The following is a 26,403-nucleotide window of genomic DNA, read 5'->3' as shown; positions in this document are numbered from 1 at the left end:
AAATACCTTAATGGCTGATGTATGCTGAACCACAAAAACACTCTTTTCAAGTATACTGTATTTCGTTTTCATCTTATATCCCAGGCACTCAGGGTTGTTGGTGAATTTAAAACAGACAATGTGAATTTTGATAATTTTCTATATACATATTAATAAGCCTTATGTAACTACCTTTAATAGTCAAGATTTTGAAGTGATTGTTAAAGCAATTAATAACTATTTAAATTGATGAAAGTAAGCCCTATCACCACTACAATTTAAAGAACTATTTTAATGTGTAAATCCTGAATGTATAATATTTAATAATGAAGTCGACGTATTAGTATAATTTATCTTGGGATATTTGAAGTGCAGATGGCTAAAAATACACCTGTGGTCTCTTCTTCACTTTATATTTTAGTGACCCATACCGCACCTGAAGAGAAAAATGTTAATATGAATTACATGATTAATTAAATAGGATGACAGTTCATAATCATAGTAATCATTTTTTAAACTCTTCTGATATGAAGAATCAATTATACCATTATGCTCTTTGAAGAACTATCTAATATATATTAGATCATGGTGACAACAGCAACTCACAATAGTAATAGGAACCTTAGGGGGCAGTGAGATTATATTAACAGAGGAGGAATAACTCACAAAAGGAGGGTGAGAATGGCTGCATAACTCGCAGAATGTAATCAATGTCACTGAACCATACATGTAGTGTTCTGTGGGTGTACAATTTGCATATATATTCTCAACACCAAAAAAAACACAACTATCCTTTAAATGTGTATTCAAAAGACAGTACTGCTTATGTATGCACAAAAATGCAGTTGGTACAACATGGGATGTAAGCTGGAGATACTATATTATTACTAATAAGTAAAAACACTAACTGTTACCTTTTTTTTTTTGCTTAGTACAATGGCGACAGACACTGAACATAATAATCTGAGGCCATTCAAAATTCTCCAGGTACAAAGACAATACGTTGCTTTAGATAAACTTCTACTATTTAATCCTTGTGTAGGGTGGCTCAAAACAAAACTGCAGTTAATTTTGTCAGTTGCTTTCCTTGCTTGTGAACAGGGCTGGCACTGGGGAGTCATGATAACCATATTATCTGCTATACAGGAAGACCATTTTCTACCAGCAATAGACCATTTTGGAAATTTCCAGCAATCTTAATATCTCTGATCTGAAAAGAATTTTAAATAAAATTGCTCCTCTACCATCCCAATCCTTCATTTCTAGATCATTAACATTCATGATAATGCAGCAGGGAAATCCCTTAATACTCATCATTAGGAAAACAACTCTATGCTCCACTAACCTCTTTGCGGCCTTTGACAGTTTTCACAGATTTCATGCTTTGTGTTCTTCGAAGCCCTTTGTGTGTTATCATCTCATCGTCTGAGTATGGCCCATTCTCTTCTTCATCTGTTTTTTCATCTCCATCTTTTAGTGGAATTCCATACCCTAAATGAGTTGTCAAGAGCACATGTTTTGGTGAAAGGCTCTCGGGCAGAGTGACCTATTTATTACACTGCAGTGTTTCTGTTTGTAGTTCTCTGCACTGTTCGCATCTGTCAGGTTACTCCCTCTCCCAACCCCATGTGGAATGTGCTCCCTGCTTTATCCCTGGCATTATTCTACATGAAGCTCATACCACACTTTCTCCATGAAACTGTCCCTGACCATTCTTATTTGTATATTCTTCAGAATATATATATATAATGTATATATATTCTTCAGAATAAATAACACAAATTATTTTTGAGTAGGTAATATATTCATCTTGTTAAAAAATCAAAGAATAGCTACCTAGTAAAGTCTCTTCTTTACTCATCCTGTCTTTCATGAATTCTAAGCACCTCCTATAACACAGATACAGTTTTTAAGCACTTGTGTGATTTTGTTTGTTATTTGCTCTTGTGATTTAAATTAGGAATTGAGGTTTTTCTCCGCCCTTTGTGTCTGTCATATCTTTGGTCACGATTAGCAATGGGAGGAGTTAGTAAGACCCACTAAAACCAGACCAGTTGCTGTTGTGTGAATTCTGACTCTCGGAACGCCTGTGTGTGTCAGAACAGAAGTGCACTACACGGGGTTTCCGATGGCTGGAGCCCTTCAGAAGTTCGTCTTTCGGTCTTTCTTCTCAGACACCCCGGCTGGGTTCAGTAGCCCAGCGCCTGACCATTTGTACCACTCAGGGACTCCTAAATAAGACCCAAGGGGACAGAAATGTGGGCAAGTTATGTTCACTGGAAAGTCCCTGTGCAGTGTAAACTGTTTGTGTCAGACTACGAATCTAAACGTTGGTGGGTTTAAAACCACTCAGTGGCTCCATGGACAATGGCCTGGCAATCGCTTCTGTTGAGATTACAGCCAAGAAAACCCTGAGGAGCAGTTCTACTCTGTAACACTTGGGGGTCACCATGAGTTGGAACTGACTCCACACTAAAGGAAAAACAAATGTTCACTGGGAGGAGGCAATGGAGATGTTGCAGCTGCTGTGATAAAACCCAGCCAGACAGGCTACCATAATTAGAAACACTGTAGACTATGATGACAAATGTTAATCAAAGAGTACCCAGAATCAGGAAGGTCAGTAAGAGATCATGTGGGCGTGCTAACAAAGACTTAATATAAGCCACTGTGCAAACAGTCAGTCTGTCAGGTTGGTTATGGTCTAGAAGTCCGAAAGCAAGAAGCTGGGATTCAGGGAAAAGAACTCTCCCATCCCTGAACTCACTGTTCTCAAATTTTAGCACATATCACAGTCACCTGAAGAATTTGTTAATACACAGATTGCTTGAGTCTCACCCCAAAGTTTCTAATTCAGGCCTGGAGCTGGGCTGAGAATCAGCATTTCGAGCAAGCTCGCAGGTGATGCTTACGCTACTGGTCTGGGGCCCACACTTTGAGAACCACTGACTGAGGATCCTGGAGAGAGCAAGACAAGTACCCAAGTCTAAGGCAATCAGAATACTGGGTATGTTATGAAGATGGGGTGAGGTTATGAGACTCTGTTGAGTTTCAAATTTTCCTTTAATAAAGATAAAGGAGCATAACTAGTACATTTTCAGGTAAGGAAAAAGTAGAAGCGTTCCCAGGGTCAAGAGGAGGCAGGAATATATCCCTTGCATTACCAAGAAAAATACACTCAGTAAAACGTTTTTTAGTTTATTCTCCCAGGACACAAACAATTTGAGACCCACTAAGGAGCTCTGGTAGCATAGTGGCTAAAGCACTTGACTGCTAACCAGAGGCTGGCGGTTCAAACCCACCAGCCACTCCTCGGAAGGAAGGTTGGGCAATCCTACTTCCGTAGTGATACTGCCTCGGAAACCCAAGGAGGGGTCGCTATGAGTTGGGGCCAACTCGACGGCACATAACAACAACAACAAAGTAAACCATGGGAGCTCTGGTAGCATAGTGCCTAAGGCACTGGACTGCTAACCAGAAGGCTGGCAGTTCAAACCCACCAGCCACTTCTCGGAAGGAAGGTTGGGCAATATACTTCCATAGTGAAACTGCCTAGGAAACCCAAGGAGGGGTTGCTATGAGTCGGACCCGACTTGATGGCAGTGAGTAGTAGTAGTAGAAAGTAAACCATAAGGAGCACTGGTGGTGTAATGGTTAAGGCATTTGGCTGCTAATCACAAGGTTGGTAGTTCAAACTCACAAACTGATCTGCAGCATTAAGATGAGGCAGTCTGCTTTTGTAAATTTACAGCCTTGGAAACCCAACAGGGGTCACTCTCTATGAGTTGGAATTGAGTTGATGGCAGTGAGTTTGGGTTTTTTTTGGTAAATAAACCATGAAGAGTTGTAATAAGCTTCTTATCTCGCAACAACATAAAAATCTTTATAAATTAGACAGGTATAGTTTTATGCTGCCAGATTTCTAGGGTCGAAATTAAGACAGATTAGGAAGCAGAATCAGCCCATCATTATTTTAGGTGAAGATCCTTGTTCTGTCACTTTGTTTACCTGTAGCAGTACAAAGAAGTACATTCTAGGTAGAAGAAAGAGCATGTGCAGAGGTCCTGGGGCAGGCAAAAGAATTAAAGCTGTGAGGAACTGAAAGGAGACTAGTGTAGCAGGGAGCTGGACTGCAGATGGGAAAATGCTCCTTACATAATATTAAGTGGAAAACAAATTGTACATGTAGAAACAAAGGAAATGCATAAAAACGAAACTGTACCCACTCTTCACTTACTGACATGGTTAGGTTCCAAACATCAGGTCATTATGCAAAAATTGGCATTATGTAAAAATGGAGGATGACCATATCAGGTTGCAAAATGGAGGATAAATACATCATCACATAACTGCCAGATTATATCACTGCTAACTACTAAACCACTGAGAATCATGGCCTAGCAAAATTGACACATCACTTTAACTATCACAGCCACAGTTACTCTAGCCTAGCACCCTGGTGTTTGTTACTGCCAGATACATGCTACTGATGTGCAAAACATTAATAGTAGATTTTTTTTTACTACTGTTGTAAATGCAAAATGTCATATAATAAGATGGTCAGTAAGTGAGGAGCAGGTGTAGTATTGCTTTTGGAGTTGGGCGTTTGGATTATTTTAAATTTCTTCATTTCCTTTTTTTATTTGCCAAAATTTTGCTCTTAAGAACTATAATTGATGAAAATAAACCAGAAAAAACATTGTTTTTTGGTTGTAACTTCTAGACTTTTCTCCATTGCTGCGGCTTATACACTATTCCTGATTCCAGTTTAATAAAACTAAGGTAAAATGCAGAATGAGGAATCAAGGAATGAATCAGAAACAAAGCAAAGTGATCAAAAACTTCTTTAAGGCCACAGATGAAGCCTAAGACTATATACTTTGAAAAACATGTTGTGTGCCCTTGTGTTCATTCCAACTCTTACTAACCCTATAGGGTAGAGTAGAATGGCCCCATAGGGTTGCCAAGGCTGTAAATCTTTATGGAAGCAGACCGCCATATCATTCTCCTAAGGAGCAGCTGTGGGTGCAAACCCCTGTCCATTTGGATAGCAGCTGAGTGTTTAACCACCATGGCTATGTTGTTGTTATGTGCTGTCGAGTCTACTAGGGATCCTCAAAAGCTATTTATACCACATCTTATTCTTTTGTTGTTTCCTAATTTTAGTGAAAAAAAAAAAAAAATCTTACTAGTTTTCTGATTGCTGTTTCAGTAAAGTGGTGGACTGATTCTGTGATTATTTTTTAAATGTTACTATGTGTGAGGTGGTGTGCTAAATTATGTGAAATGATGAAAAAAGATACAACTGTCTTTTTCTACTCTTAAGTAACTTAAAATCCAACAGAGAAAAAACAAACTCACATGGGCTGTATAGTACTGTGATAAATGTTACAAACAGAAGGTAAGGTCAAGACTCTATGGGAAGACACAGTAATAGAATTAACTCAGCCTGGAGGTAGATTATGTGTATGTACACACATGTGTGCGTGCGTGTGTATTAGGCTGTGAAAGAAGGCTTCTTGTAGAAGGTGGTGGCTAAGTTAAATCCTTAATGGCCTATAATTCTATATAGCTAGTACATGACAGAGTGTGAGAACAAGGCTGAAGAGTTAAGACACCATGCTATGGAGTTGGACTTTATCAGAGTGCAACGAAGCATTGTTCATTTGAAGCATTTTTAAGCAGAAGGGTGACACGATTAGATTTGGGTTTTTAAAAAAAGATTCTTATGGGTGCACATTGGAGACTGAATCAGAGGAGGATGAAATTGAAATTAGGGAAGCTAAGGGGGAATCTATTGCAATATGGCAGGAAAGAAACATTGGAGAGAGAAAGTAGCCAAATTTGGGCTGTATCAAGGAGGTAAATTAACAAGTTTAACTTAGTAAATTATTAACCAAATCCTGTATCAAAAAGAAAGGACACTAGAGTCAAGTAAAATTCTCCATTAAAATAAGCATTTTTAAATTCAATTTAAAAATTTGAAAATGAGTACCTTAATTACCTTTCAAAATGAAGATCACTGTGGTTCTATTTCTGATTTTGAGAAACAGGTTAACAATAACAACAATCACTAAAAATTCCACTACTCAGAGGAAACCACTGTTAACATTTTAGTAATATCCTTTCAGACTCTCCTCTGTGTGTGTGCATTTCAAAAATAAATTTACATGTATTAATCCATTTCATCACCTACTTATTGTGGTAAGTATAGGATTATGTCATGTAAAATATTTTGTCATTTTTTTCCTACAATCTAGATATGTTTTTATATCAATCAGTACAGATCAATACATACATTTTTTCATGACTAATAAACCACTATTTTGCTTAATAATTTATCTTGAGCATTTAGTTTGTTTGAATATTTTGCCATTATAAACAGAGGTGAACATTCATTTGTAAACATACATTTGTAAACACCTGTCCGATTACTTCCTTATGACATATTTCTAGAAGTGTTCTTACTAAGTTAAAGGGAATAAATTTTTATAATTACTGCCAGCTTGCCAGCCACAAATTTAGTCCATTTAAAACTCATAAGATGTGTATGAGTGTGTTTGTTTTGCAACATGCTCCCTGTGGTGGTTTTAAAACATATCCACAAATTATCTGATACTCTTCTCTCCTTCCCTTAAATAAAAATCAATACACCTAATTGTTAAATGCATATTAAGAAAATGACTATATTAAGATCTTTAACATTACTAACGTATTAAGGCTGATGGTTCAAAGTTCAATGGCTCCACTCTCTTAGTGGCATTTACTACCTTAATCAATGGCCAAAGCTTAATTACCACTTCTTAGGTAATAGCCAACAATTGTGTCAAGTTATTCATTTCAGGGAGAATATGGAAGAAAAGTAAAGTATCATTATATTTTTCAAGAAGGGACTATTATTTATATTTCAAATTGGTTTTAATTATAAAGGATGATTTTCAATCTCTTTGTAAAGAAAATCTCTACTTTAAAAAAGAAAAAAAAGTCAAGGAGATCTGTACTTTATAGGCTTATTTTATTAATAAGAAATATCTGGAAGATCTTAGTTTTTAGCTAAGACTTGAACTAACACTTTGTTTTATACGGTAAAATGACCAAGAAACTATGTCTTTTTGTTTACGTATATGTTTCTAAAGTCATAATAATTGACCAAAATTACAGAACATATCAATTCTGACATGTTCATAATTTATATCAGAATACACCCACAAGTTAGCTCTTGAACTGGAGTATGTAATTTCAACACATTTCCCACTCGAGTAATCCTGTTTTCAAACTGAGTCATCTTTTGTCATCTTCTTAAAATTCTTTATCTTATGAGTCAGTATCTCTATCTCTTCATGGCATTTATGGGAAAGAGGACTTAAGTATACGATTACTTGGATGTCACAAACAGCATGAAGAGCGAGGATCTGATCGCAGGTCAGAGCTAGTAGTGGGCAGGTGCTTTAGAAGCCCTCACAGCTTCTAAAAATTCACGGCAACACGAGAGGTTGTGCTATTGTCTTAGCTGGATTACCTCCATGGTGTGCAAGAGGCAGATATTAACTTTATTTAGAGAAAATTTAAAGAAAGAGAATTATAGTTAAGTGTAAAACTGGAAAATATAAGCTCAGAAGTAAATTTTGTCCACTCCAAATCAGGTAGTTTACCATGTGTTATTCTAGTGCCCATCATGACCAACCAGCATAATTATTGTAAAAACCAAACCAAATCCCAAACCCCTATATATTGCTGGTTCAGTGGTAGAATTCTTGCCTTCCACCCAGGAGATCTGGGTTCAATCCCCAGCCAATGCACCTCAAGTGCAGCCACCATTGCTGTGTCAGTGGAAGCTTGCAGGTTCTGGCAATGTTAATCCGATTTCACCAGGCTTTCAGACTAAAGGACTAGGAAGGAAATCCTGGCAATTCATTTCCAAAAATCAGTCAGTGAAAACCCTTTGGATCACAATGGACTGATCCTGCTGTGCATGGGGTCACCATGACTTGGGGGCCAACTTGATGGCAGCTAACAACATATAGTGAAACAAACAAGCACACCTGCTGATTCACTGGGTGCTGGTTTACTTTTCTTTTTTGCTTCTGGTAGAGGCTGGTATGGTCTTTGTCCCACTGGCTCATCACCTTGAATAGCTGTTAAATCATGCATACTGAAACTTCTTAAACGTTCAGTTATTGCTCCTTGGCTCTATTTAACAGAGAAGTGATAGATTCAAGGAAAAAAAAGGATATTTAAAAATATTTAACATGCTTACATTTAACTCTTGCCCACTATTTTACTACAAATATTTTCAGTTTATTATGAAATTTTCAGAAAAATAGAACTACAATGAACATCCACATATTATTCATATTTTGCTGTACTTGTTTTAGCACATATCTACTGTCTATCCACCCATCAATCCATTTTATTTATGTATTTCCAAAGTAAACTATAGGCATCAGTACATTTCACTCCTAAACCTTTCAACATTACATTTAATTTTAAAATGTAAAACACTTATAATGTGCTTAATTTCACAGTAAATAGCATCCATAATTCTGCTTTCTCCAAGAATTAGCACTTCAGGGCTTAAATTTATGCTTCAGAAGAACATTTTGCAGTAAAACAGACACTGTTTTAAACTAATCCAACTCAAGAATGGTAATGGCTTTACTTAACAGCCAAAGAATCTTGGATATAAAAAGATGTTCTGTTAATGAATTAATTCACTTATCTAGCAAGGCATATCTACTACTATACAATTTGACTTTAGACCATGTTGCATCAATAATATTGTAGTCACTAGCCAGATGTGAGGAACTCTGGTGGCATAGTACCTAAGGCATTTGACTGCTAACCAGAAGGCTGGCCGTTCAAACCCACCAGCCACTCCTTGGAAGGAAGGTTGGGCAATCTACTTCCTTAGTGATACTGCTTAGGAAACCCAAGGAGGGGTCGTTATGAGTTGGTCCACTCCACCGCAGTGAGTTTGGTTTTGGTTTAGCCACATGTGGCAATTTAAATGAAAATTTATTAAAATTAAGTAAAAAAATCCATTTCCTTAGTTGCACTTTTGTTGTTGTTGTTATGTGCCGTCGAGTCGGCCCCGACTCATAGCCACATTTAAAATGCTTATTAGTTTTATGTGGCCAGTGGCTATTGTATTGAACATTGCAAATTTATGATCATTATTGCAGAAAGTTCAATGATTGCCATCATTATGCAGCTCTGAAAGGCATGTGCTTGAACTATTTCAGACATAACTATATTCTCCAAATTCTAAAGCTTTGTAAAAAGAAGAAAAAAAAATCACTTCTAAATTTACCCACTTTGAAAATTTACACAGCACATACATGACTCATTTTTTATTTATAACTAGATTAAAAATATTCTTCTAAAGGGTTTTATATTTATTATTTCTTCTTTTCAAACATGTGAATGTATGATTGCTTCTAGTTTTGTTACTGCAGAAACTCATCTATAATGGTCATCTCTAGATTTCAAAACCAAAGTGGAGTATTACTGTTAACATTTATTTCATACTGAAGGAAAAGGTCTTCGTTCATCTACTCAGGGTTAGGAATATCACATTTGTCAAAACCAAACACCATACTCACTTTAGCTTTGCATTGCTACCGTATTTTTTGACTTGGGAAGAGGAATTACTAAAGTCTTGTTGCCGTGGAGCCAGCTCTGACTCACGGCCACCCCACGGGTATCAGAGTACAACTGTGTTCCACAGGGTTTTCATTGGCTGTGTTTTTAAAAAGTAGAGCACCAGACTTTTCTTCTGTGGCATCTCTGGGTTGGTTCAAACCATCAACCTTTTGGTTAGTAGCCCAGCACAAACCATTCAGTGCTGTAATTAATAAAGAGTCTATATTCTCTATAAAAATCATACCTGTACTGTATTTCACACAGTTTAAAACATTCTTGGAATGATTTAACTCATTATACTGTGTTACTCTTCATCACATAATTTACTTATTAAACAGATGGCTGAGAAATGACTTTTGAGCCACACTAAAGGGACCAATGCTTATCTCAAGCAGATGCCTGGTTTTCTCAGAAATGTAATTTTCTTTGTCCCATCTTTGTAATCCTGTGCCCTCTCAGCAATTCTTGACTTTTGTCCTACCGTCACACAGTAGGGAAATGGCATACATGCCTCTGACACCCTTTATTTTTCAGGTGCTTCAAGGCTTGCTGTAATTCCCAAACCTGCTCGCATTCAAGAAAACACATCCCAGAATGCAAATGAGTCAAAGTGCTATTGAATCAGAGTAAGTCTAGCTTTATAATTATGTTTTTCACAAATTTTGGTACTTTTAACGATGATAATCAACAAATTAGTTAGGACATCCTCACAAAAGAACTCACAAATCAGTGCTAGTTTTAGAGTTGTTCTGTGTATATTTTGCCTCCAGACCAACATTTTAAGAAACTAGAGGGGAGAGGCAAACCATAGGCTCTGTCTATCTCCCTCTACACCCACCACCAAGGTACTGATATTGAGGATGTAATAAGTAAACTATTCTTTTATGCCTCTTCTTTGTCATTACTGTTGCCTGATAGAGGAGACTCTATGACCACAGACCCAAGTATTATGTTCTAAGTTTCAAGGAAAGCCAGGAAAAAGCAGACAAGGCCTGGGTACCCTCTTTGAGGACTTGACATACTATGATACCCATTATCATCTTGAGAAACCAATTTTCCACTGTAATTTTTCTTATGTGCCCAGAATAGAATATGGGGAGAGAAAATGAACACTATATTGTGAACGTTAGTATTCAACGTGGCCATTTTAAAGGAGAGAGGTAATTATAAAATAATTACATTGAAAGGCAGAACATATCCTCTAGACTGTGTATCTTCCTGGACATAGCTAACAAATGAAAAATAACATTACATAGCAAACATAATTCCCTTATTAAGTAATTACTTCACTATGAGTCGGGTCCGACTTGATGACACATGACAACAACAACATATGGTGCTGAAGGACACCTGGTGATGCAGTGGTTAAGCACTCGGCTGCAAGGCTAGAGGTTGGAATCCACCAGCAGCTCCATGGGAGAAAGAGGAGGCAGTCTGCTTCCATAAATATTTACAGCCTTGGAAACCCCGAAGGGCAGTTCTACTCTGTCTTATAGGGTTGCTATGAGTTAGGATTGACTCAATGGCAATGCATTTGGTTTTTTTTAAGTGGAAAAACTTCTCTCTATCCCAGAACTCTAAATTATATATATATAATAATGGTTACAAGTATGCAGATAGGTAGACATGGAAAATTACCCTAAAGTGAAACCAGTATAATGTCTAGGCAGATTGGATGAGATTATTTTTTCAACAATACTATAAAATTAGTCATAGATGGTATAGTAAAGTGTTGGTTGTCACATTGTGCATTATAAAAATTTCTGATTCATTTTCAACTCATGTTTCTTGTATCTAATCCTTTACTCCCATCATAAAAAGAAAAACTAAGGCCAAATAAGGCATCAGAGTTACCTGTCAATAACAACACTTAAAATGTATTGAGTTTTGTTTAAATTACTACTGTTTTATATGTTTTCTCCTATTTGGCTTATACAATAATAGTAAACTAAAAGGATAAAAAAAGGATTGTGGGGGAAGATCTGTATGGAAACAGCAGTCTTCATCAATAAGGAGGAAGATGGTTACCATCCACAAGATAATCCCATATCCCAGCATTTAACATCCTATTCTTTGCAGAACTGTATGTACACTGTGTATGTTAAACTAAATTCCTAAAAAAAAAAAAAAAAAAAAAGAAGAAGTAATAGAAAGGTCTCAATGAGCATGCAAAAAGCAAACTAATTTACAAGTATTCCATGAAATGTTTTACATTAAACCTTATCATCACCAGTAGAGATGTTCTTAATCCTTTGGAATTTCGGGAGCTCTGGTGGTGTAGTGCCTAAAGCATTTGACTGCTAACCAGCCACTCTTCAGAAGGAAGACTGGGCAATCTACTTCTGTAGTGATACTGCCTCAGAAACCCAAGGAGGGGTCGCTATGAGTTGGATCTGACTCGACAGCAGTGAGTTTGGTTTTAGTTTTTGTTTTAAAGGAGTCAGAGCTTGGAATTAGATGTGCCCAGGACATCCATTTAAGAAACCAAAAACACTGCAGGGGATGGCTGGGCATGACTGACAAGCCCAGGGGCCAGGTGGGCTTTCATGTAGGAGGGCTGGGTCCAGATCTAATACACTCAAGCTCTGGGAAGTATTCTTCAGCTGGGAACAGTTCCAGCAGCTGGCCACACACAGAGCTCATTTATGTCCAAGGCCACTAGGACATCTGAGTATCTATTCAAGTATCCAAGTACATGATTGGCATCTGTAAAAAGGAGAGAGTCTCTGACCTTGTTTGCATGACTAATTCTAACTTCTGTAAACTTTACAAATTCTGTTTTGTGTAAATACTTCATTTCTTGGTTAAATATCACATTAATATTACTATATTTTGCATGAAATAGGGGTATTTATTGTGCTCATCAGCATCATTGTATAAAATCTTCAATCTATTCTCTACACATTTTTTATTATGAAATAAAAATATTTAACTAGAAATGCTTTATAACCATTTAAGTATGCAAATACTCCTGTACAGAATAATTCTTACTCTGTTCAATAATAAATAGCCATTTAAGTTCTATTTCTTGTTGATCCTTGACACATTACAATATAATTGGGGATAAGATTAGTTCCCAGTTTTTAAGGGAAATCTCTTTTCCCTATGGACATTCAACCGTTAATCTATTCAAGCCCAGAATGGAACTGACTATATTTTCATTTACTGAATAATTTTAGTGTTTTAAAGATTACTAAAGCAACATGTATTTATTGAGAAACATTTGTAATAGAGAAAAATATAAATAAGAAAATAAAAATAATTTGTAACCCACCACCCAAACTACCTGTATACATTCATTTATCTTTCTAATTTTTTCTGATTCATCATACTTTGAAAGCACAGATTTCTCAGCCTAAGCACTATTGCTGTTTGGGGCTGGATAATTTATTGTTGTGGGAAAGCTGTCTTGTGCATTGTAGGATGTTAGGCAGTATCACTGGCCTCTACCTACTAAACACCAGTAGCACTTCCACCCCTGTAGTGACAACCAAGAATGTGTCCAGACATTGCTAGATGTCCATTGGGCAACTGAATCACCCCCAGTTGAGGACCACTGTTTCAGAGATACAAGGAGCTTTAGAAGTCAACTTTCACCCCTTCATTTCACAAGTGAGAAAATTAATATTTAGAGGGCTCAGGGTAGATAATTTACCCAAAGTCTCATGGTTAATTAGTGGCAGAATCAAGGATTTAAAGAATCCAGATAATATGACAACTAGACACTCAAGTGTTCATTATGCCACTGTGCCTCCCCAAATTGCAGGGAAGATACCATGACTTTCTTTGCCATCGCCTTGGACAAATGCTGCTTCAGTGTATGTTGCTCAGCAGCTGGATATTCTTTCACAAACAGAAGCCCATGACAACTGACAGCAAGATGTCAGGATTTTTGACCTAATCATAGGATAATTGAAGGTCAATTAGGTTTCAGCAATTTTACCTGTAACACTCTAATTTCTGTGATAACTTATTTTTTAAAATAACATCTGCTAAAGGATTCATGAAGAAAAAGCAGGTAGAGAAAATGCAATGAGATGACTGATAAGACTAATAGCATTTTCTTCATTTGCCCTTCACCCGGCGGTAGTTTTGCTCATTTCTACAAAAGCCCCCTGCATTTCTCATGTGAAAAGCTATGGAATGTTGAACATCCTCAGCAAAATCCTTGAACGTCCTTCATGTGTCTATGCTTTGCTCAGCCAAAATAAAGTTGTACACTGACCTTGTGAACAGATGCTTGGTAATGAGGTCATAGAACTGAGTAACATTTTCAGAAAATTGCTTTATGGTGTAATAAATGTTCTGATTAAATTCCTATTTTCATTTTTAACATGCTCAGGTAGTTCAATCTGGGAAACTTCGTCAGGGGTATTACTGTTTTCTAAAGGTCACACCAAGAGTCCATTAATTTTTTAGCCTGAGAGTTATTTTTAACAAACTATATGTTATAAAAATCTAAAATAATTCTCAAGTCTTACTATTGGTTTTCTTGCAGTTTCTCCTTAAATTTGGCCTATTTCCTATTTCAGTTTCAATTTCCTCTTCAGTATGAAGTGTCTGGTTCAGTGATTCGTCCATAATAATGTCCTTCTTTAACATCTCCTTAGATGAAAACTAATTTCGCCTGCTTTAAAATAGGTATGGTATAACTTGTGGCAATAGTGTTAACATGATGATATTTTCAGCATTTTTAATGACTATTTCTAATAAATAAGATGGACTCCAGGATGGTTGAAGTCAACATTCCTGTTCTCGTGATGAGAATGGTGAAGTTTTATATTGATGTTGTTGATGAAAATATTACCACATGACATGCGTGTGGGGACAGTTCCAAAATGAATTCCAATGATGGGGAATGTGCTTGTTTTACAATGACAACTTAGGTGATTTTTATACTCAATAATGATTCCTGAGTTTGGGGTAGGGAGGTGACTTACAGATGTTTAATATGTAAATAATGAATCATGATGAATGCAAGAAGACAGCCACAGAAATATATATACAGGATTGCTTTTATACCTTTTTTTTTTTTTTAACAGAAAAAGTATTTGTTTTAACAATGCGAGGTGAGGGGCTGGTCCTTAGCAACCAAAGGCATGGTAATGTTTTCAGTTAGTGAATATAGACATTAGCTACAGTCAGACAGAGAAAGTTTCAGTTAGTGAGTATAGACATTAGCTACGGCCAGACAGGGAAGGAAGTGACTGTCTCTATCTTGCTCATTGTTTCATCTCCAACACCTAACATATATTAAGCATTAAATAAATGGAAGTCAGATGGATCTTGGCTCAAGGCAGGGAATACCAGAAAGATGTTTACTTGTATTTTATTGACTATGCAAAGGCATTTGACTGTGTGGATCATGACAAATTATGGATAACATTGAGAAGAATGGGAATTCCTGAGCACTTGATTGTACTCATGAGGAATCTGTACCTTGACCAGGAGGCTGTCGTTCGAACAAACAAGGGGATACTACATGGTTTAAAATCAAGAAAGGAGTGCGTCAGGGTTGTATTCTGTCTCCACACTTATTCAATCTATATGCTGAGCAAATAATCCGAGAAGCTGGACTATATGAAGAAAAATGTGGTATCATTATTGGAGGAAGAATCATTAACAACCTGAGATATGCAGACGATACAACTTTGCTTGCTGAAAGTGAGGATGACTTAAGGCACCTACTGATGAAGGTTGAAGAATACAGTCTGCAGTATGGATTACATCTCAACATAAAGAAAACAAAAATCCTCACAACTGGACCAATGAGCAGCATCACAATAAATGGAGAGAAGATTGAGGTTGTCAAAGAATTCACGTTGCTTGGTTCTACAATCGATGCCAACGGAAGCAGCAGTCAGGACATTAGACGACGTGTAGCATTGGGAAAGTCAACTGCGAAGGAACTGTTTCAAGTGCTGAGGAGCAAGGATATCTCATTGAGGACTAAGGTGCACCTGACACAAGCCATGATATTTCCAATCGCCTGGTATGCATGTGAGAGCTGGACAATGAATAAGGAAGACCGAAGAAGAGTTGATGCTTTTGAGTTGTGGTGCTGGCGAAGAATGCTGAAAGTACCGTGGACTGCTAAAAGAACTAACAGATCTGTCCTGGAGGAAGTGCAGCCAGAATGGTCCTTGGAAGCAAGAATGGCCAGACTTCGTCTCAGCTATTTTGGTCATGTTGTAAGAAGGGACCATTCCCTGGAGAAGGATGTCATGCTTGGTAGGGTGGAGGGTTGACGAAAGAGGGGGAGGCCTTCAAGGAGATGGATTGATACAGTGGCTGCGATGATGGGCTCAAGTATAGCAAGGATTGTGGGGCTGGCGCGGGATCAGGCAGTGTTTCGTTCTGCTGTGCATGGGGTCTCTATGAGTTGGAAATGACTCGACGGCACTTAACAACAACAACAACAAATGGAAGTCGAATAAATGATATATACTTAAATACTTGAGTCAGCCAAGTATAAATTAAAATAAAGGAGGATGGAATAAGGATGAGATAAAACAGTAAGGACTGTCAATTCTCCACATAAAGGGGTTGTAAGTAAACACAAGTGAAAATACAATAAATATCCCATAAAGCATATTATGTGGAAAGGTGTCTCACAGAAAAATAGGATTGCAAAGCATATTTAAATGTTACAGTGAAGAGTCTGGATACTATGTTTTCTAAAACTGTATTCTAAAACATCTGTATTTTCTAAAGAATTTTTCAAGTTGAAACTTAATCTTTAGTTTTTCTCCATGGAATCATGTTGAATGATGCTTTTACAAGTGAAAAATTCAGGAAGCATCTTTTCTGAGGTATAATTAAAAATATGCACTCAGTTTGTAAAGTTAAATAATGCTAAAAGCCTGAAACAAAAAGCAAAAGTTCTCAGTGTCCTTCTCTCCACACCCTTGAAGACGCAACCCTCTCGTTTCCTATTCTGAATTTCAACTCTCCTCTACCTCCTCTTTTCCTTCTCCTATCCTCCCAAGACAGCAAAATCGTGTTGTTGCTGCTGCTGTTGTTTTTAGGTGCTGTTGACTCAGATCCGACTCATAACAACCGTGTGTATAAGAGAACGACACTAAGGTTGCTGGGTCCTGTGCCATCCTCATAATAGAAGGTATGTTTGAGCCAATTCGTGAGGCCACTTTGCCAATCCATTTCACTGAGGGTTTTCCTCTTTTTTATTCTACAAAGCAAGGGCAAAGATGTCACTTTGAAGACTAAAGTGTGCCTGAGCCAAGCCATAATAATTTCAATTACCTCATAGGCATGTGGAAGCTGGGCAGTGAATAAAGAAGACTGAAGAAGAATTAATGCACGTGAACCAGGGTGAATATTGCATATATCGTGGAATGCCAGAAGAGCAAATGAAACAATCTCGGATGACGCACAGCCAGAATGCTCCTTTGAAATGAGGATGGCGAGACTTTGCCTCTCCTCCTTTGGACGTGATCAGGAGGGACAACTGGGTGTGACCAAGAGGGACCAGTCCCTAGAGAAGGACATCACGCTGAGTTGTTGCTAAATCTATAGTTGGTGTTCTGAGAAGTTCTGGTTATGATGATGTAAATGCTGCTCACTACTGAGCTAAATCATATGCATTTTATTTCTTTTCTTATCTAACTTTTGTTTTTTCTCTGAGTTAATGATTATGCCTTTTTATATTTTTCATTTGCTTGGTTGTCTTATTTTCTTCCTCCTTTACATTGTCTCGAAAACATATTTCATGGAGCTCGGGGCTGATATGCAGCTGAATCAATACCAGCTATTTACAGTAGGTCTTCTAATTGGTCACATCATGGACTCTGGTTTAAATATCATCTCTGTACAGGATTAAACCTATTAGATACTCTCAGCTCCCAATTTTTCCAGAGACATCCTCCTGGCACCCTTCATCCATCTCATCTAATTTTGGTTGGATGTACACAGGTCTTGCTGCACAGAGCTCATTCTGGGAACTCCCTTCACCTCCCTACCCTGTCTTCCCAGCACCATGGGTTTCTTTTTTCTTGGATTATTCTTTACTTTTGGCAAAGCCTGTCTTTCCTGACAAAGCATGTACAGGAAGTATGTTTAGATTACACCTGACTGAGAGCTTGGTAAGTTATAGAACTTCAGAGTAAAAATCATTTTCATTCAGAATTTTGATGGAATTGCTCTGCTGTCTTCAAGCTTCCATTGTCACTATTTAGTATTTTAATGCCATTCTGGATTTTGCTCATTTGAATGTGACATACATTTTCTCTCTGGAAGTTTTAAGAATTACCTCCTTCTCTCTGCTGTTCTGGAATTTCCTTGTAACTCTGAGTACTTTGAGGGGCCCTTTCAATCTGGAGAGGAGCTCTGGTGGCATAGGGCCTAAGGCATTTGACTGCTAACCAGAAGGCTGGTGGTTCAAACCCACCAGCCACTCCTTGGAAGGAAGGTTGGGCAATCTACTTTCTTAGTGAAACTGCCTTGCAAGGAGGGGTCGTTATGAGTCGGATCCGACTTGATGGCAATGCGTTGCGTTGCATTTGTTCAGTCTGGAGATTCATGTCCTTCAGTTCTGGGAAATATTGTCATATGAGTGATTCTTTATTTTAGAATTCTTAGTTCTTGAATGTTGGATTTCCTGTACGGTCCTTTTTAGTAAATATGGAAGTTAAAAATGTATTTTCATTAAGCCAGAAATAACAAACAAATGATCTCCTTCTAATAGGGAAGTAGTCTTTAAAGAAGCTGCAATATTTGCCATTTTAATATTCATTTATTCTAATAAAAGAAAAAGGTTATAAAAGCCAAATATAGGCAAACGATACCACATTAAAATGCTGCTAATTAACAATCATTCATAATATATTTGTCTTATATGAACAGTTAATAAATTCTAAAACACTGCTAGTATATAATTTGAAATTTTCACCTTTTTAGACATAGTAATTGTGATAACTGGACTGTTGTTGTTATATGCCGTTGAGTCAGCTTGACTCATAGAGACTCCTCCTTGGGTTTCTGAGGTGGTATCACTACAGAAGTAGATTGGCCCAACCTTTCTTTCGAGAAGTGGCTGGTGGGTTTGAACCAGCAGCCTTCTGTTAGCAGTCAAGTGCCTTAGGCACTACGCTACCAGAGCTCCTGATAAGTGGACTATATACACTCTAAAAAGTGAAATCTCTATAATTTCGCATTCTTTCACTATTACTATCATGTAAAATCACCACCTAAGTAGAATAATTATTTCCATATTATTTTAGTTTCAAGATAATCTAAATTAAAAGATATTAACTTGAAAGCTAGAATATTGTTAGTGTCAATGTTACTCAAGAGCAACAAACTCAAATTTTCAGTTGGATTGGATTTCCACTGTAAGCAAGCAAGCACTGTGCCTTTATATATGCTGTCATAGACAGCTATCTTACCCTCAAAAGTGAAGTAACTCACGAACACAGAAGTTAAGTAATTGCCTATAGTTACTTAGAAAGTCACGGTTGGCATTTTCCGGATCTGATGCCTGTTTCTTTTCCATGTACAACACACCAAAATCCATTATGCTATGGTATTTAAAATAAACCACACTAATTACTACATGCAAAAGAAATCCAAAAGCCATAATGCAAATTTTCACAGAAGGCATTCATTTGATAACTTGGCTAGCAAAACACAACAAATTAGTAATCGGCTAAGTAAAATCTCAAGTTTTAAGAACAGAATTTTTCCATGCCTTATTTTGATTAATCAGTTACCTCAAATTGATTGAAGTAGAAGTGCAGAAGTAAGCCAGAAATCCTACCAAGATATTGCCATCGAGAGAGATAGAGAGAGAACACCAAAGACAGAGAAAGAAAGATCATCTTTACTAAGGGTAATGTATTCAAACAACTTTAGGTTATACATTAGGAAACTCATGACAAAACAACATTTTCAGATATGCTTTATTTATTAGTTAGCTCTCATTTTGTGATCAATTAAAAGATAGTTGCAAAATACTGAATAGTTACAGAAAACACAATGTTAAAATGTCTTTAAAATTATCTACTTCTTTCCAGCAATACCAAAATAAATACAAAGCAAAATTCTGTAAAAAATCTTATAATAATCTGAAATGAAAAGCCACCTCCCTGTATTTGTTGACTTAATAGGACACTGGATAAAAAATATAAATGAAAAATTACCTTCACTGCTGCAGTGACAGCAGCAGTAGCTGCTAAGTTTAAACCCTGCCGTCCGAAGTTGACCATGGTCTCATAGCCTCGTTCCTTTGCCTGTACAATGTAATCATCAATCTCCTGGGTGAAAAGAAGCCCCATAGATGTTAATTTTATTTAAAAACAGTGTTAACAAGCAAAAAACCAAGCCTTTCCCTCTATAATATTAGACTTTCACTAATTATACAGCGTAAAGCATGTGGCAATGTATTTTTAACAAATGATTTGTGGAAATAATTTATGTTATCTTACCCTTTCCTTTGAAGAAAGAAGTGGATGAAGAAATTTTCTGTATATTAAACTTGCTCCTTTGGTATAGGGACAGAGTAGCCATATGACAAAAGCAATCTTAAGCTCATAGTACAGGGGGAACCTAATAATAAAAAAAAATTAGAAAAAAAACACCAGTGAATATAACTACAAACAATAAGAAAATCATACACACATAAAACTTTTAACCAGGCTCACTGGTTTGATTGAGACTGGTGGAACTCCAGAGTCTATAGCCCTTATACACCCTTTAAGCCTGGACCTGAACCAACAGTCAGAGATCAACTTTCAGCCAAACAACAGACAGGCTTATAAAGTGAATAATAACACCAAGGAGGAATGCATACCTCAGAACAATCAACCATGCAAAAGGGCAGCGAGAACTCCAAACCAAAGCTTAGAAGGCAGGAAGGGGCAGGCAAGAGGGACGAATGCAACATGGGGAACTCAGGGGGAAAGCAGGAAGAGTGATGTTACATTGAAGGGACTGTAACCAATGTCAGGAAACAAAATGTGTATAAATTGTTGGATGGGAAACAAATTTGCTCTGTAAACTTTCACCCAAACCACAATACAAAGTAAAAAAAAAAAAAAAAAAGAAACAAAAAACCTTGAAAAAAAAAGTCCAGAAACTGTGTTAAGCTTTCAGGAAATAATCATGTTTGAATTGATGAATTAATCTCACAAATATCTCAATTAAACTATAGATCACAGATCTGATCCCCTCAGAGGTTCATACTTTCTAGTATAAGATTCTTCCTTTTATGCAAGCACAAGGAAGTTGCCAAACTGACTGTAGCAGTTAAGACAGGACATTAATAGCATTTAGGCAAAGCAGTAAGGTACATCTACCCTGTTATATATGACATGACATACATGAGATCCCTCGAAGTGTCAGGACACTACTTGTATGTTCCAAGTGCACAATGTTTAACTCATACACTGATCTCCTTATCTTTCTTAGACACCCCTGAAAACTTCTCCAATCTCATTTGGCTAGAATTGCAGCACTTTGTAGCCTAAACTGTCACTTGCAAAGAAAATGGAAGTATGATTGTGGTAGATTGGGAATTCGGCTTACAAACCCATGCCCTTTTCCATATGACTTTGCAGTGCCTTCCCTGTAGGCCGAGTATACTCGTCCACCGATGGCTGTGGCTTTAGCCACATGTGAGTCTGACATGTATCACATGCAAGCAGAAGCTTTAAATGCCCTTGGTGTGGTTTGGCTCCTTCACTTCCTTCTACTTGCCTCTACCCCTACATCAATTTATTGCTTAAAGCTTTTTGTCTTCTGGCATGATAGCAGTTGCTTCTTCAGTTTTGGTTACAAAGCAAGAAGACAAAACTGAGCTGGGCCCAGCAAAGCTGCAGCCAACCATTTGTCCTCATGTTAACTTGAGCAAGAAATAAATGTTTGTTTTTCCAGCTCACTGTGCCTTTAGGGTTATTTGTTGCTACAGTAAAAGCTAATGAGCGGACCAGCATCTTTTGGTCCATGAAGCACTAAGACCTATGATAACTGAACAAATCCGGGTGCTTCTGGCAAGGCTGCTGGGTAGGGGGAAGTGAGAAACGACTGTTGTGTAGTCAACAGAGTCTCTGCCAGAAGTGCAACTACAGGAGGGTTTCTGGACTTTTATTCTTCGTGTTAACTCTTTTCTAAAATTTTTCATATTTACAATAATGTATATATGCTACATTTGCATTCAGATAAAAGCCAAGAAGTCTTTTAAAAATGAGCTTTGAAACTTAAGAGACCTAACATGGTCTTTTAAAAAAACAAGTAAACAAAGTGTGGTACATATATATAATGAACTTATACCCAGTCATAAATGAAATCCTGACACATGCTATAACATAGATGAATCTTGAAAACATTATGCTGAGTAAAGTCAGTCAGTCACAAAAGTGACAAATATTATATGATCCCACTTACATGAAATATCTAGGATAGGCAAGTGTGTAGACACCAAAGGTAATTAGTGGTTACAAAGGGCAGGCTGGAGAGAGGGAAAAAGGGGACTAATGCGAACACTGAACTTCTGTTAAGGATGATGGGAAAATTTGGAAATGCATAATGGTAATGATTCAATAACATGATAAGCATAATCAATACCACTAAATTATACATGTGAATAATTTAGATATGGAAAATAATATGAATAATTTGTTACATATATTTACCACAGTAAAAAAATAAATACAACATAAAACAAGCAAACAAATAGAAGGGAAAAATCCCTCACCAAAACCCCAACACTAAAAACGTAACAGGTAAAAGAAAGCTCTATGGAGCAGAGGAAGGAAACATTTCAAATCAGAAGAGAAGGGTGGGTGCAGATACAGAGAAGCTCATAAATAAGGGCGGGTTTTTAATAACATTCAGGTCTGATGACTTCTATTTTTTTTCTAGCAAATCCAATGTGACCCAATGTGCTAAGAATGAGAATAGCCAAGTGGGAAAGACAGCTTAAGGAGAAAACAGTAAAGGTTTGAAACAGACACAGGAGGGAATGGAAATAGTAGCTGATCAAAGCCAGTAAAGGGAATGCTGAAGTTTGAATTGACACTCATCCAAGAAGCCGATTTTGTTTCTTAGCTACAGTTAGTAGAACAGTTGAAGAAGTAAAGATGAATGATTGTTGGACTAATTTAGGCTCTTGTGTAACAAGAGCAGTTGAAGATACTGGCAAAGTAGTAAATGAAGTAGATGAATATACAGGATCAGGCAGGGAAAAAAGGCAAAACTAAGTGGAGGCAATAGACTAGGGGATAATGTATTAATCAAGGGATGAGAGGTCTCAGCGATGTGAAAGGCAGGTATACAACGGGGAAAAAGGGCAAGAGCACACCAGCCTGTGACGACTTGAAGATTCTGAAAGAGTGACTTCCCCAGGTGATAGCTAGGATTAGACTGCCACTGAGATACAGCATCCAAGGATCTGGTGTTGTGGGGGCTGTGCACTTGGATGTTGATGATGTCAGGTTTGAATGTTTAGAGATGAGAGTTTTAAAGACGGGCAGGCGGTGGAAAAATCAGATGCTGGGGGTTTCAAATGAGGAGTCATTTAGGGAAAGACAAAGAAAAATAGTCTGAATTCATCAGGATGGAAAAAGAAAAGTGACAAACAAGTTTCTCTGTCCTAAAATACTGGGGGGAGGTGTGTGGGAGGCAGGCAGAAAGAACGGCACATGGGAAGAAGAATGAGGGAGGCTAGAAGAAAAGTAATGTTCTTATAGGGAAACCAGACAAAGAAATGGAGACATTAGATAACTAGGTAACTTGGTCAAGTTCACTTAGTTAACAGAGAGTAGGATAAGAACTCAGGACACCTGATAACTAGTCTGTAGAATGGTTCTTTCATGGTACTAGAACTTACCAAGCAACTGTCTGATCTGCCAATGTTTCAATCACAGTATAGAGAGCAAAAACAATCCAGTACATCATCCATCGAACCTGGAAATAATAAAAACACTCATAAAATGAACTAGAATTATTTGCAAGTCTGAATAATTATATTTACATACATATATTCATAAACCAAAAACTAAACCCACTGCCAATGAATCAATTACAACTCATAGCAACTCACAGAGTAGAACTGCCCCATGGGGTTCCCAAGGCTGAAAATCTTTACTGAAGCAGACTGCCTTACCTTTCTCCTCTGGAGTGTCTGGTGGGTTTGAACTGCCATCCTTTTAGTTAGCAGTCAAATCTTTGACCACTGTGCCACTACAGCTCCTCATATACATACATATAGATTGTGTGTGTGTATATATATATGTATATATATATGGGAGTTCTGGTGGCATAGTGCCTAAGGCATTTGTCTGCTAACCAGAAGGCTGGAGGTTCAAATGCACCAGCCACTCCTTGGAAGGAAGATTGGGCAATCTACTTTCGTAGTGATAAAAAATCAAACCAAACACACTGCCATTGAGTTGGATCCGACTCCTAGTGACTCCTCCTTGGTTTTTTGAGGCAGTATCACTACAGAAGTAGTGTCTTAGGCACTATGCCACCAAAGCTCTGTAGTGATACTGCCTGGGAAATCCAAGGAAGGGTAACTATGAGTCAGATCCAACTCGATGACAGTGAGTTTTTTGGTTTATATATACTATATATTTGCATATACTAGATTTGTTTATATATATAGTACATATAGATATTTTACATAGAGATATAGTATATAGATATTATAGAAATATAGTATTTTAGGTCAAATGCAGTAGGTAATGGTTTAATTTTCAACAGTTTATGTTTGAGTTCCTCACATTATGACATCAACAGCCTTGGAATATAAGAATCAAAGAACAATAAATTTCTGGGCTGTGATACAACATGATGTAGGGATCTGAATGAGAGGATCGGAAAAACAAAAAATCTTTTATAAAAACATCTTTCTTCAAATAAAAAATTATTTAAAAGATCTTATCTACATAACTATGAAAATTATTAGCTATTTAATTATTACATAAATAACAGTATATGATATGGTTACATTTAATCTTTATTAATCTTTTACGTTTTGCAAATATCAGGATATAGATGCTATTTAGAAATTCTTTAAAGAACATCCTGGACTTGTCACTTATATTAATGATCATCCACGATGCTGGGCATCCAGTTTGGAAATCAGTTGTCTAGCCTTAGTGTCTTCTTCTTCATCCCCATATCTAAGCCTGAAAACTCTCATACATCTTTTTTTCCCATTCCCAAGACCACAATGGTAGCTCAGGACATTTTTATCTCTTGTCTGGACTAGAGTATCCTAACATCCCTGAGACTGCTGTTTCTTTGTGCCAAGCCTTTTCATCGAAGACTGCCAGATTATATTTTCCCCATCTGGTTCCCTAAAATTTATACCTTTACATCTATATCAGAACATAAACTATTATCTCTCAAATGGGATGCAGTTTCATTAAGGATCCAAACTGCTACTCTTAGGCCTAATAATATAATACTAGCTAATAAACAAATGCCAAATACGTGCTACTGTTGTTAGCTCAAATATGTGCTATGTGCACCAGATATATTATTCACTTAATCCTCACAACAACATGAGATAGGTATTATAATTATTTCTATTATAGATGAAAAAAAGATGGCACAGAGAGGTACAATGACTTGTCCAAGTTTATTTAGGTAGGATTTGAAACTTGGCAGCCTGAGATTGTGCTGTTAACCAATTATACCATGTAGAGAGAGGAAAAAGGGAGAAATCGTTGAATGTTGGGTGTAAGAATAACCTCCGCTCCCCTTATTCTCATCTCAGTCAATGACTAAAGAATTTAGGCCCTCATAAATAGTTAGAATAGAGTTCTAGTGGTAGGTCGGTTAAAGCATTTGGCTGCTAACCAAAAGGTCAGCAGTTCAAACACACCAGCCACTCCATGGGACAATGATGAAGCAGTCTGCTTCTGGAAAGATTTACAGCCTTGGAAACTCTATGGGGCAGTTCTACTCTGTCCTATAGTGTCATTATGAGTCAGAATCAACTCCAGGGCAGTGGTTTGTTTTTTCTGGTAAATAGTTACAAAACTGACCTATTTAGTTGCAATAGAGTTTGTTTTTTTGGTATTCCATAGACAGTATACAACTATAGTAACTCATGCAATTTTTATAGTTTTCTATTTACAGGGACAACTCTACTAGAAATTAGTCACAAATAATGTATTTGAAACAACTGCATATTGTGAAACATGAATCATATTAATTTAACTTATATAGAATCTTTCTCCTCAAAGCCCCCCCCAAAAAAAGAAAAGAAAAATTGCCCAAGCCAGTAATAAAACATATTATCTGTATATGAAATACAAGGAAATTGATTTATAAGAATATCACCTCAACTTAACCAAGTATTAAATATTCTCACACATTTCTTACTTTTCCTTGAATTCTCTTAACTCCCTCACTGCTTCCAATTCCAACCTTTAGACCAAGAATGAGGATTTTCTGCAGGGCTAAAATCTAATGTGTGTGTGCTTTTTCCCTTTCCCAAATTCCATTCTTCTTTAGAAAGAGTTGATATTCTTATAAGAGTTCATTTATATAAAATTTCAAAATCCAAACTCTAATTTAGAACTTTTACTTTTCATTTCTACTCACAAGGTTAACTCTGGCTCTAATTGACTATAAGCCTCCCCTAAAAAGAAGCAAAAAAGAAATGAAGAAAAAAAAAATGACTGCAACAGAACACTTTCACAGCACTAGAAAGTACCATGGAGGTGATCAAACTTTGTAAAACTACACAATCTTTTATTGAAACCAAAAATATTAAAAAAAAAAAAAAAAAAAAAAAAGAAACAAAAAACCTTG

At 36.9% G+C, this 26,403-nt stretch overlaps 1 protein-coding gene across 1 annotated transcript in view; it reads right to left on the bottom strand.

Moving 5' to 3' along the window:
• Window positions 1-358: 358 nt before the first annotated feature.
• REEP3 (receptor accessory protein 3) overlaps window positions 359-26,403 on the bottom strand; it is a 68,320-nt gene continuing 42,275 nt past the window's right edge. The window contains exons 2-7 of the mRNA XM_007959066.2: window positions 23,465-23,541; window positions 20,064-20,184; window positions 19,779-19,892; window positions 8,022-8,169; window positions 1,325-1,470; window positions 359-415 (exon numbers count right to left, since the gene is read on the bottom strand). Coding sequence (XP_007957257.1) covers window positions 359-415; window positions 1,325-1,470; window positions 8,022-8,169; window positions 19,779-19,892; window positions 20,064-20,184; window positions 23,465-23,541 — 663 coding nt within the window. The remainder of the gene's footprint in view (window positions 416-1,324; window positions 1,471-8,021; window positions 8,170-19,778; window positions 19,893-20,063; window positions 20,185-23,464; window positions 23,542-26,403) is intronic.

The sequence above is a fragment of the Orycteropus afer genome, unplaced genomic scaffold (genome assembly GCF_000298275.1).
Source record: "Orycteropus afer afer isolate SDZICR_OR568_19922 unplaced genomic scaffold, OryAfe1.0 scaffold00016, whole genome shotgun sequence".
Taxonomy (NCBI): Eukaryota; Metazoa; Chordata; class Mammalia; order Tubulidentata; family Orycteropodidae; genus Orycteropus; species Orycteropus afer.
The sequence above is the reverse complement of the archived record's forward strand: the minus strand, read 5'-3'. Positions and strand labels throughout refer to the sequence as shown.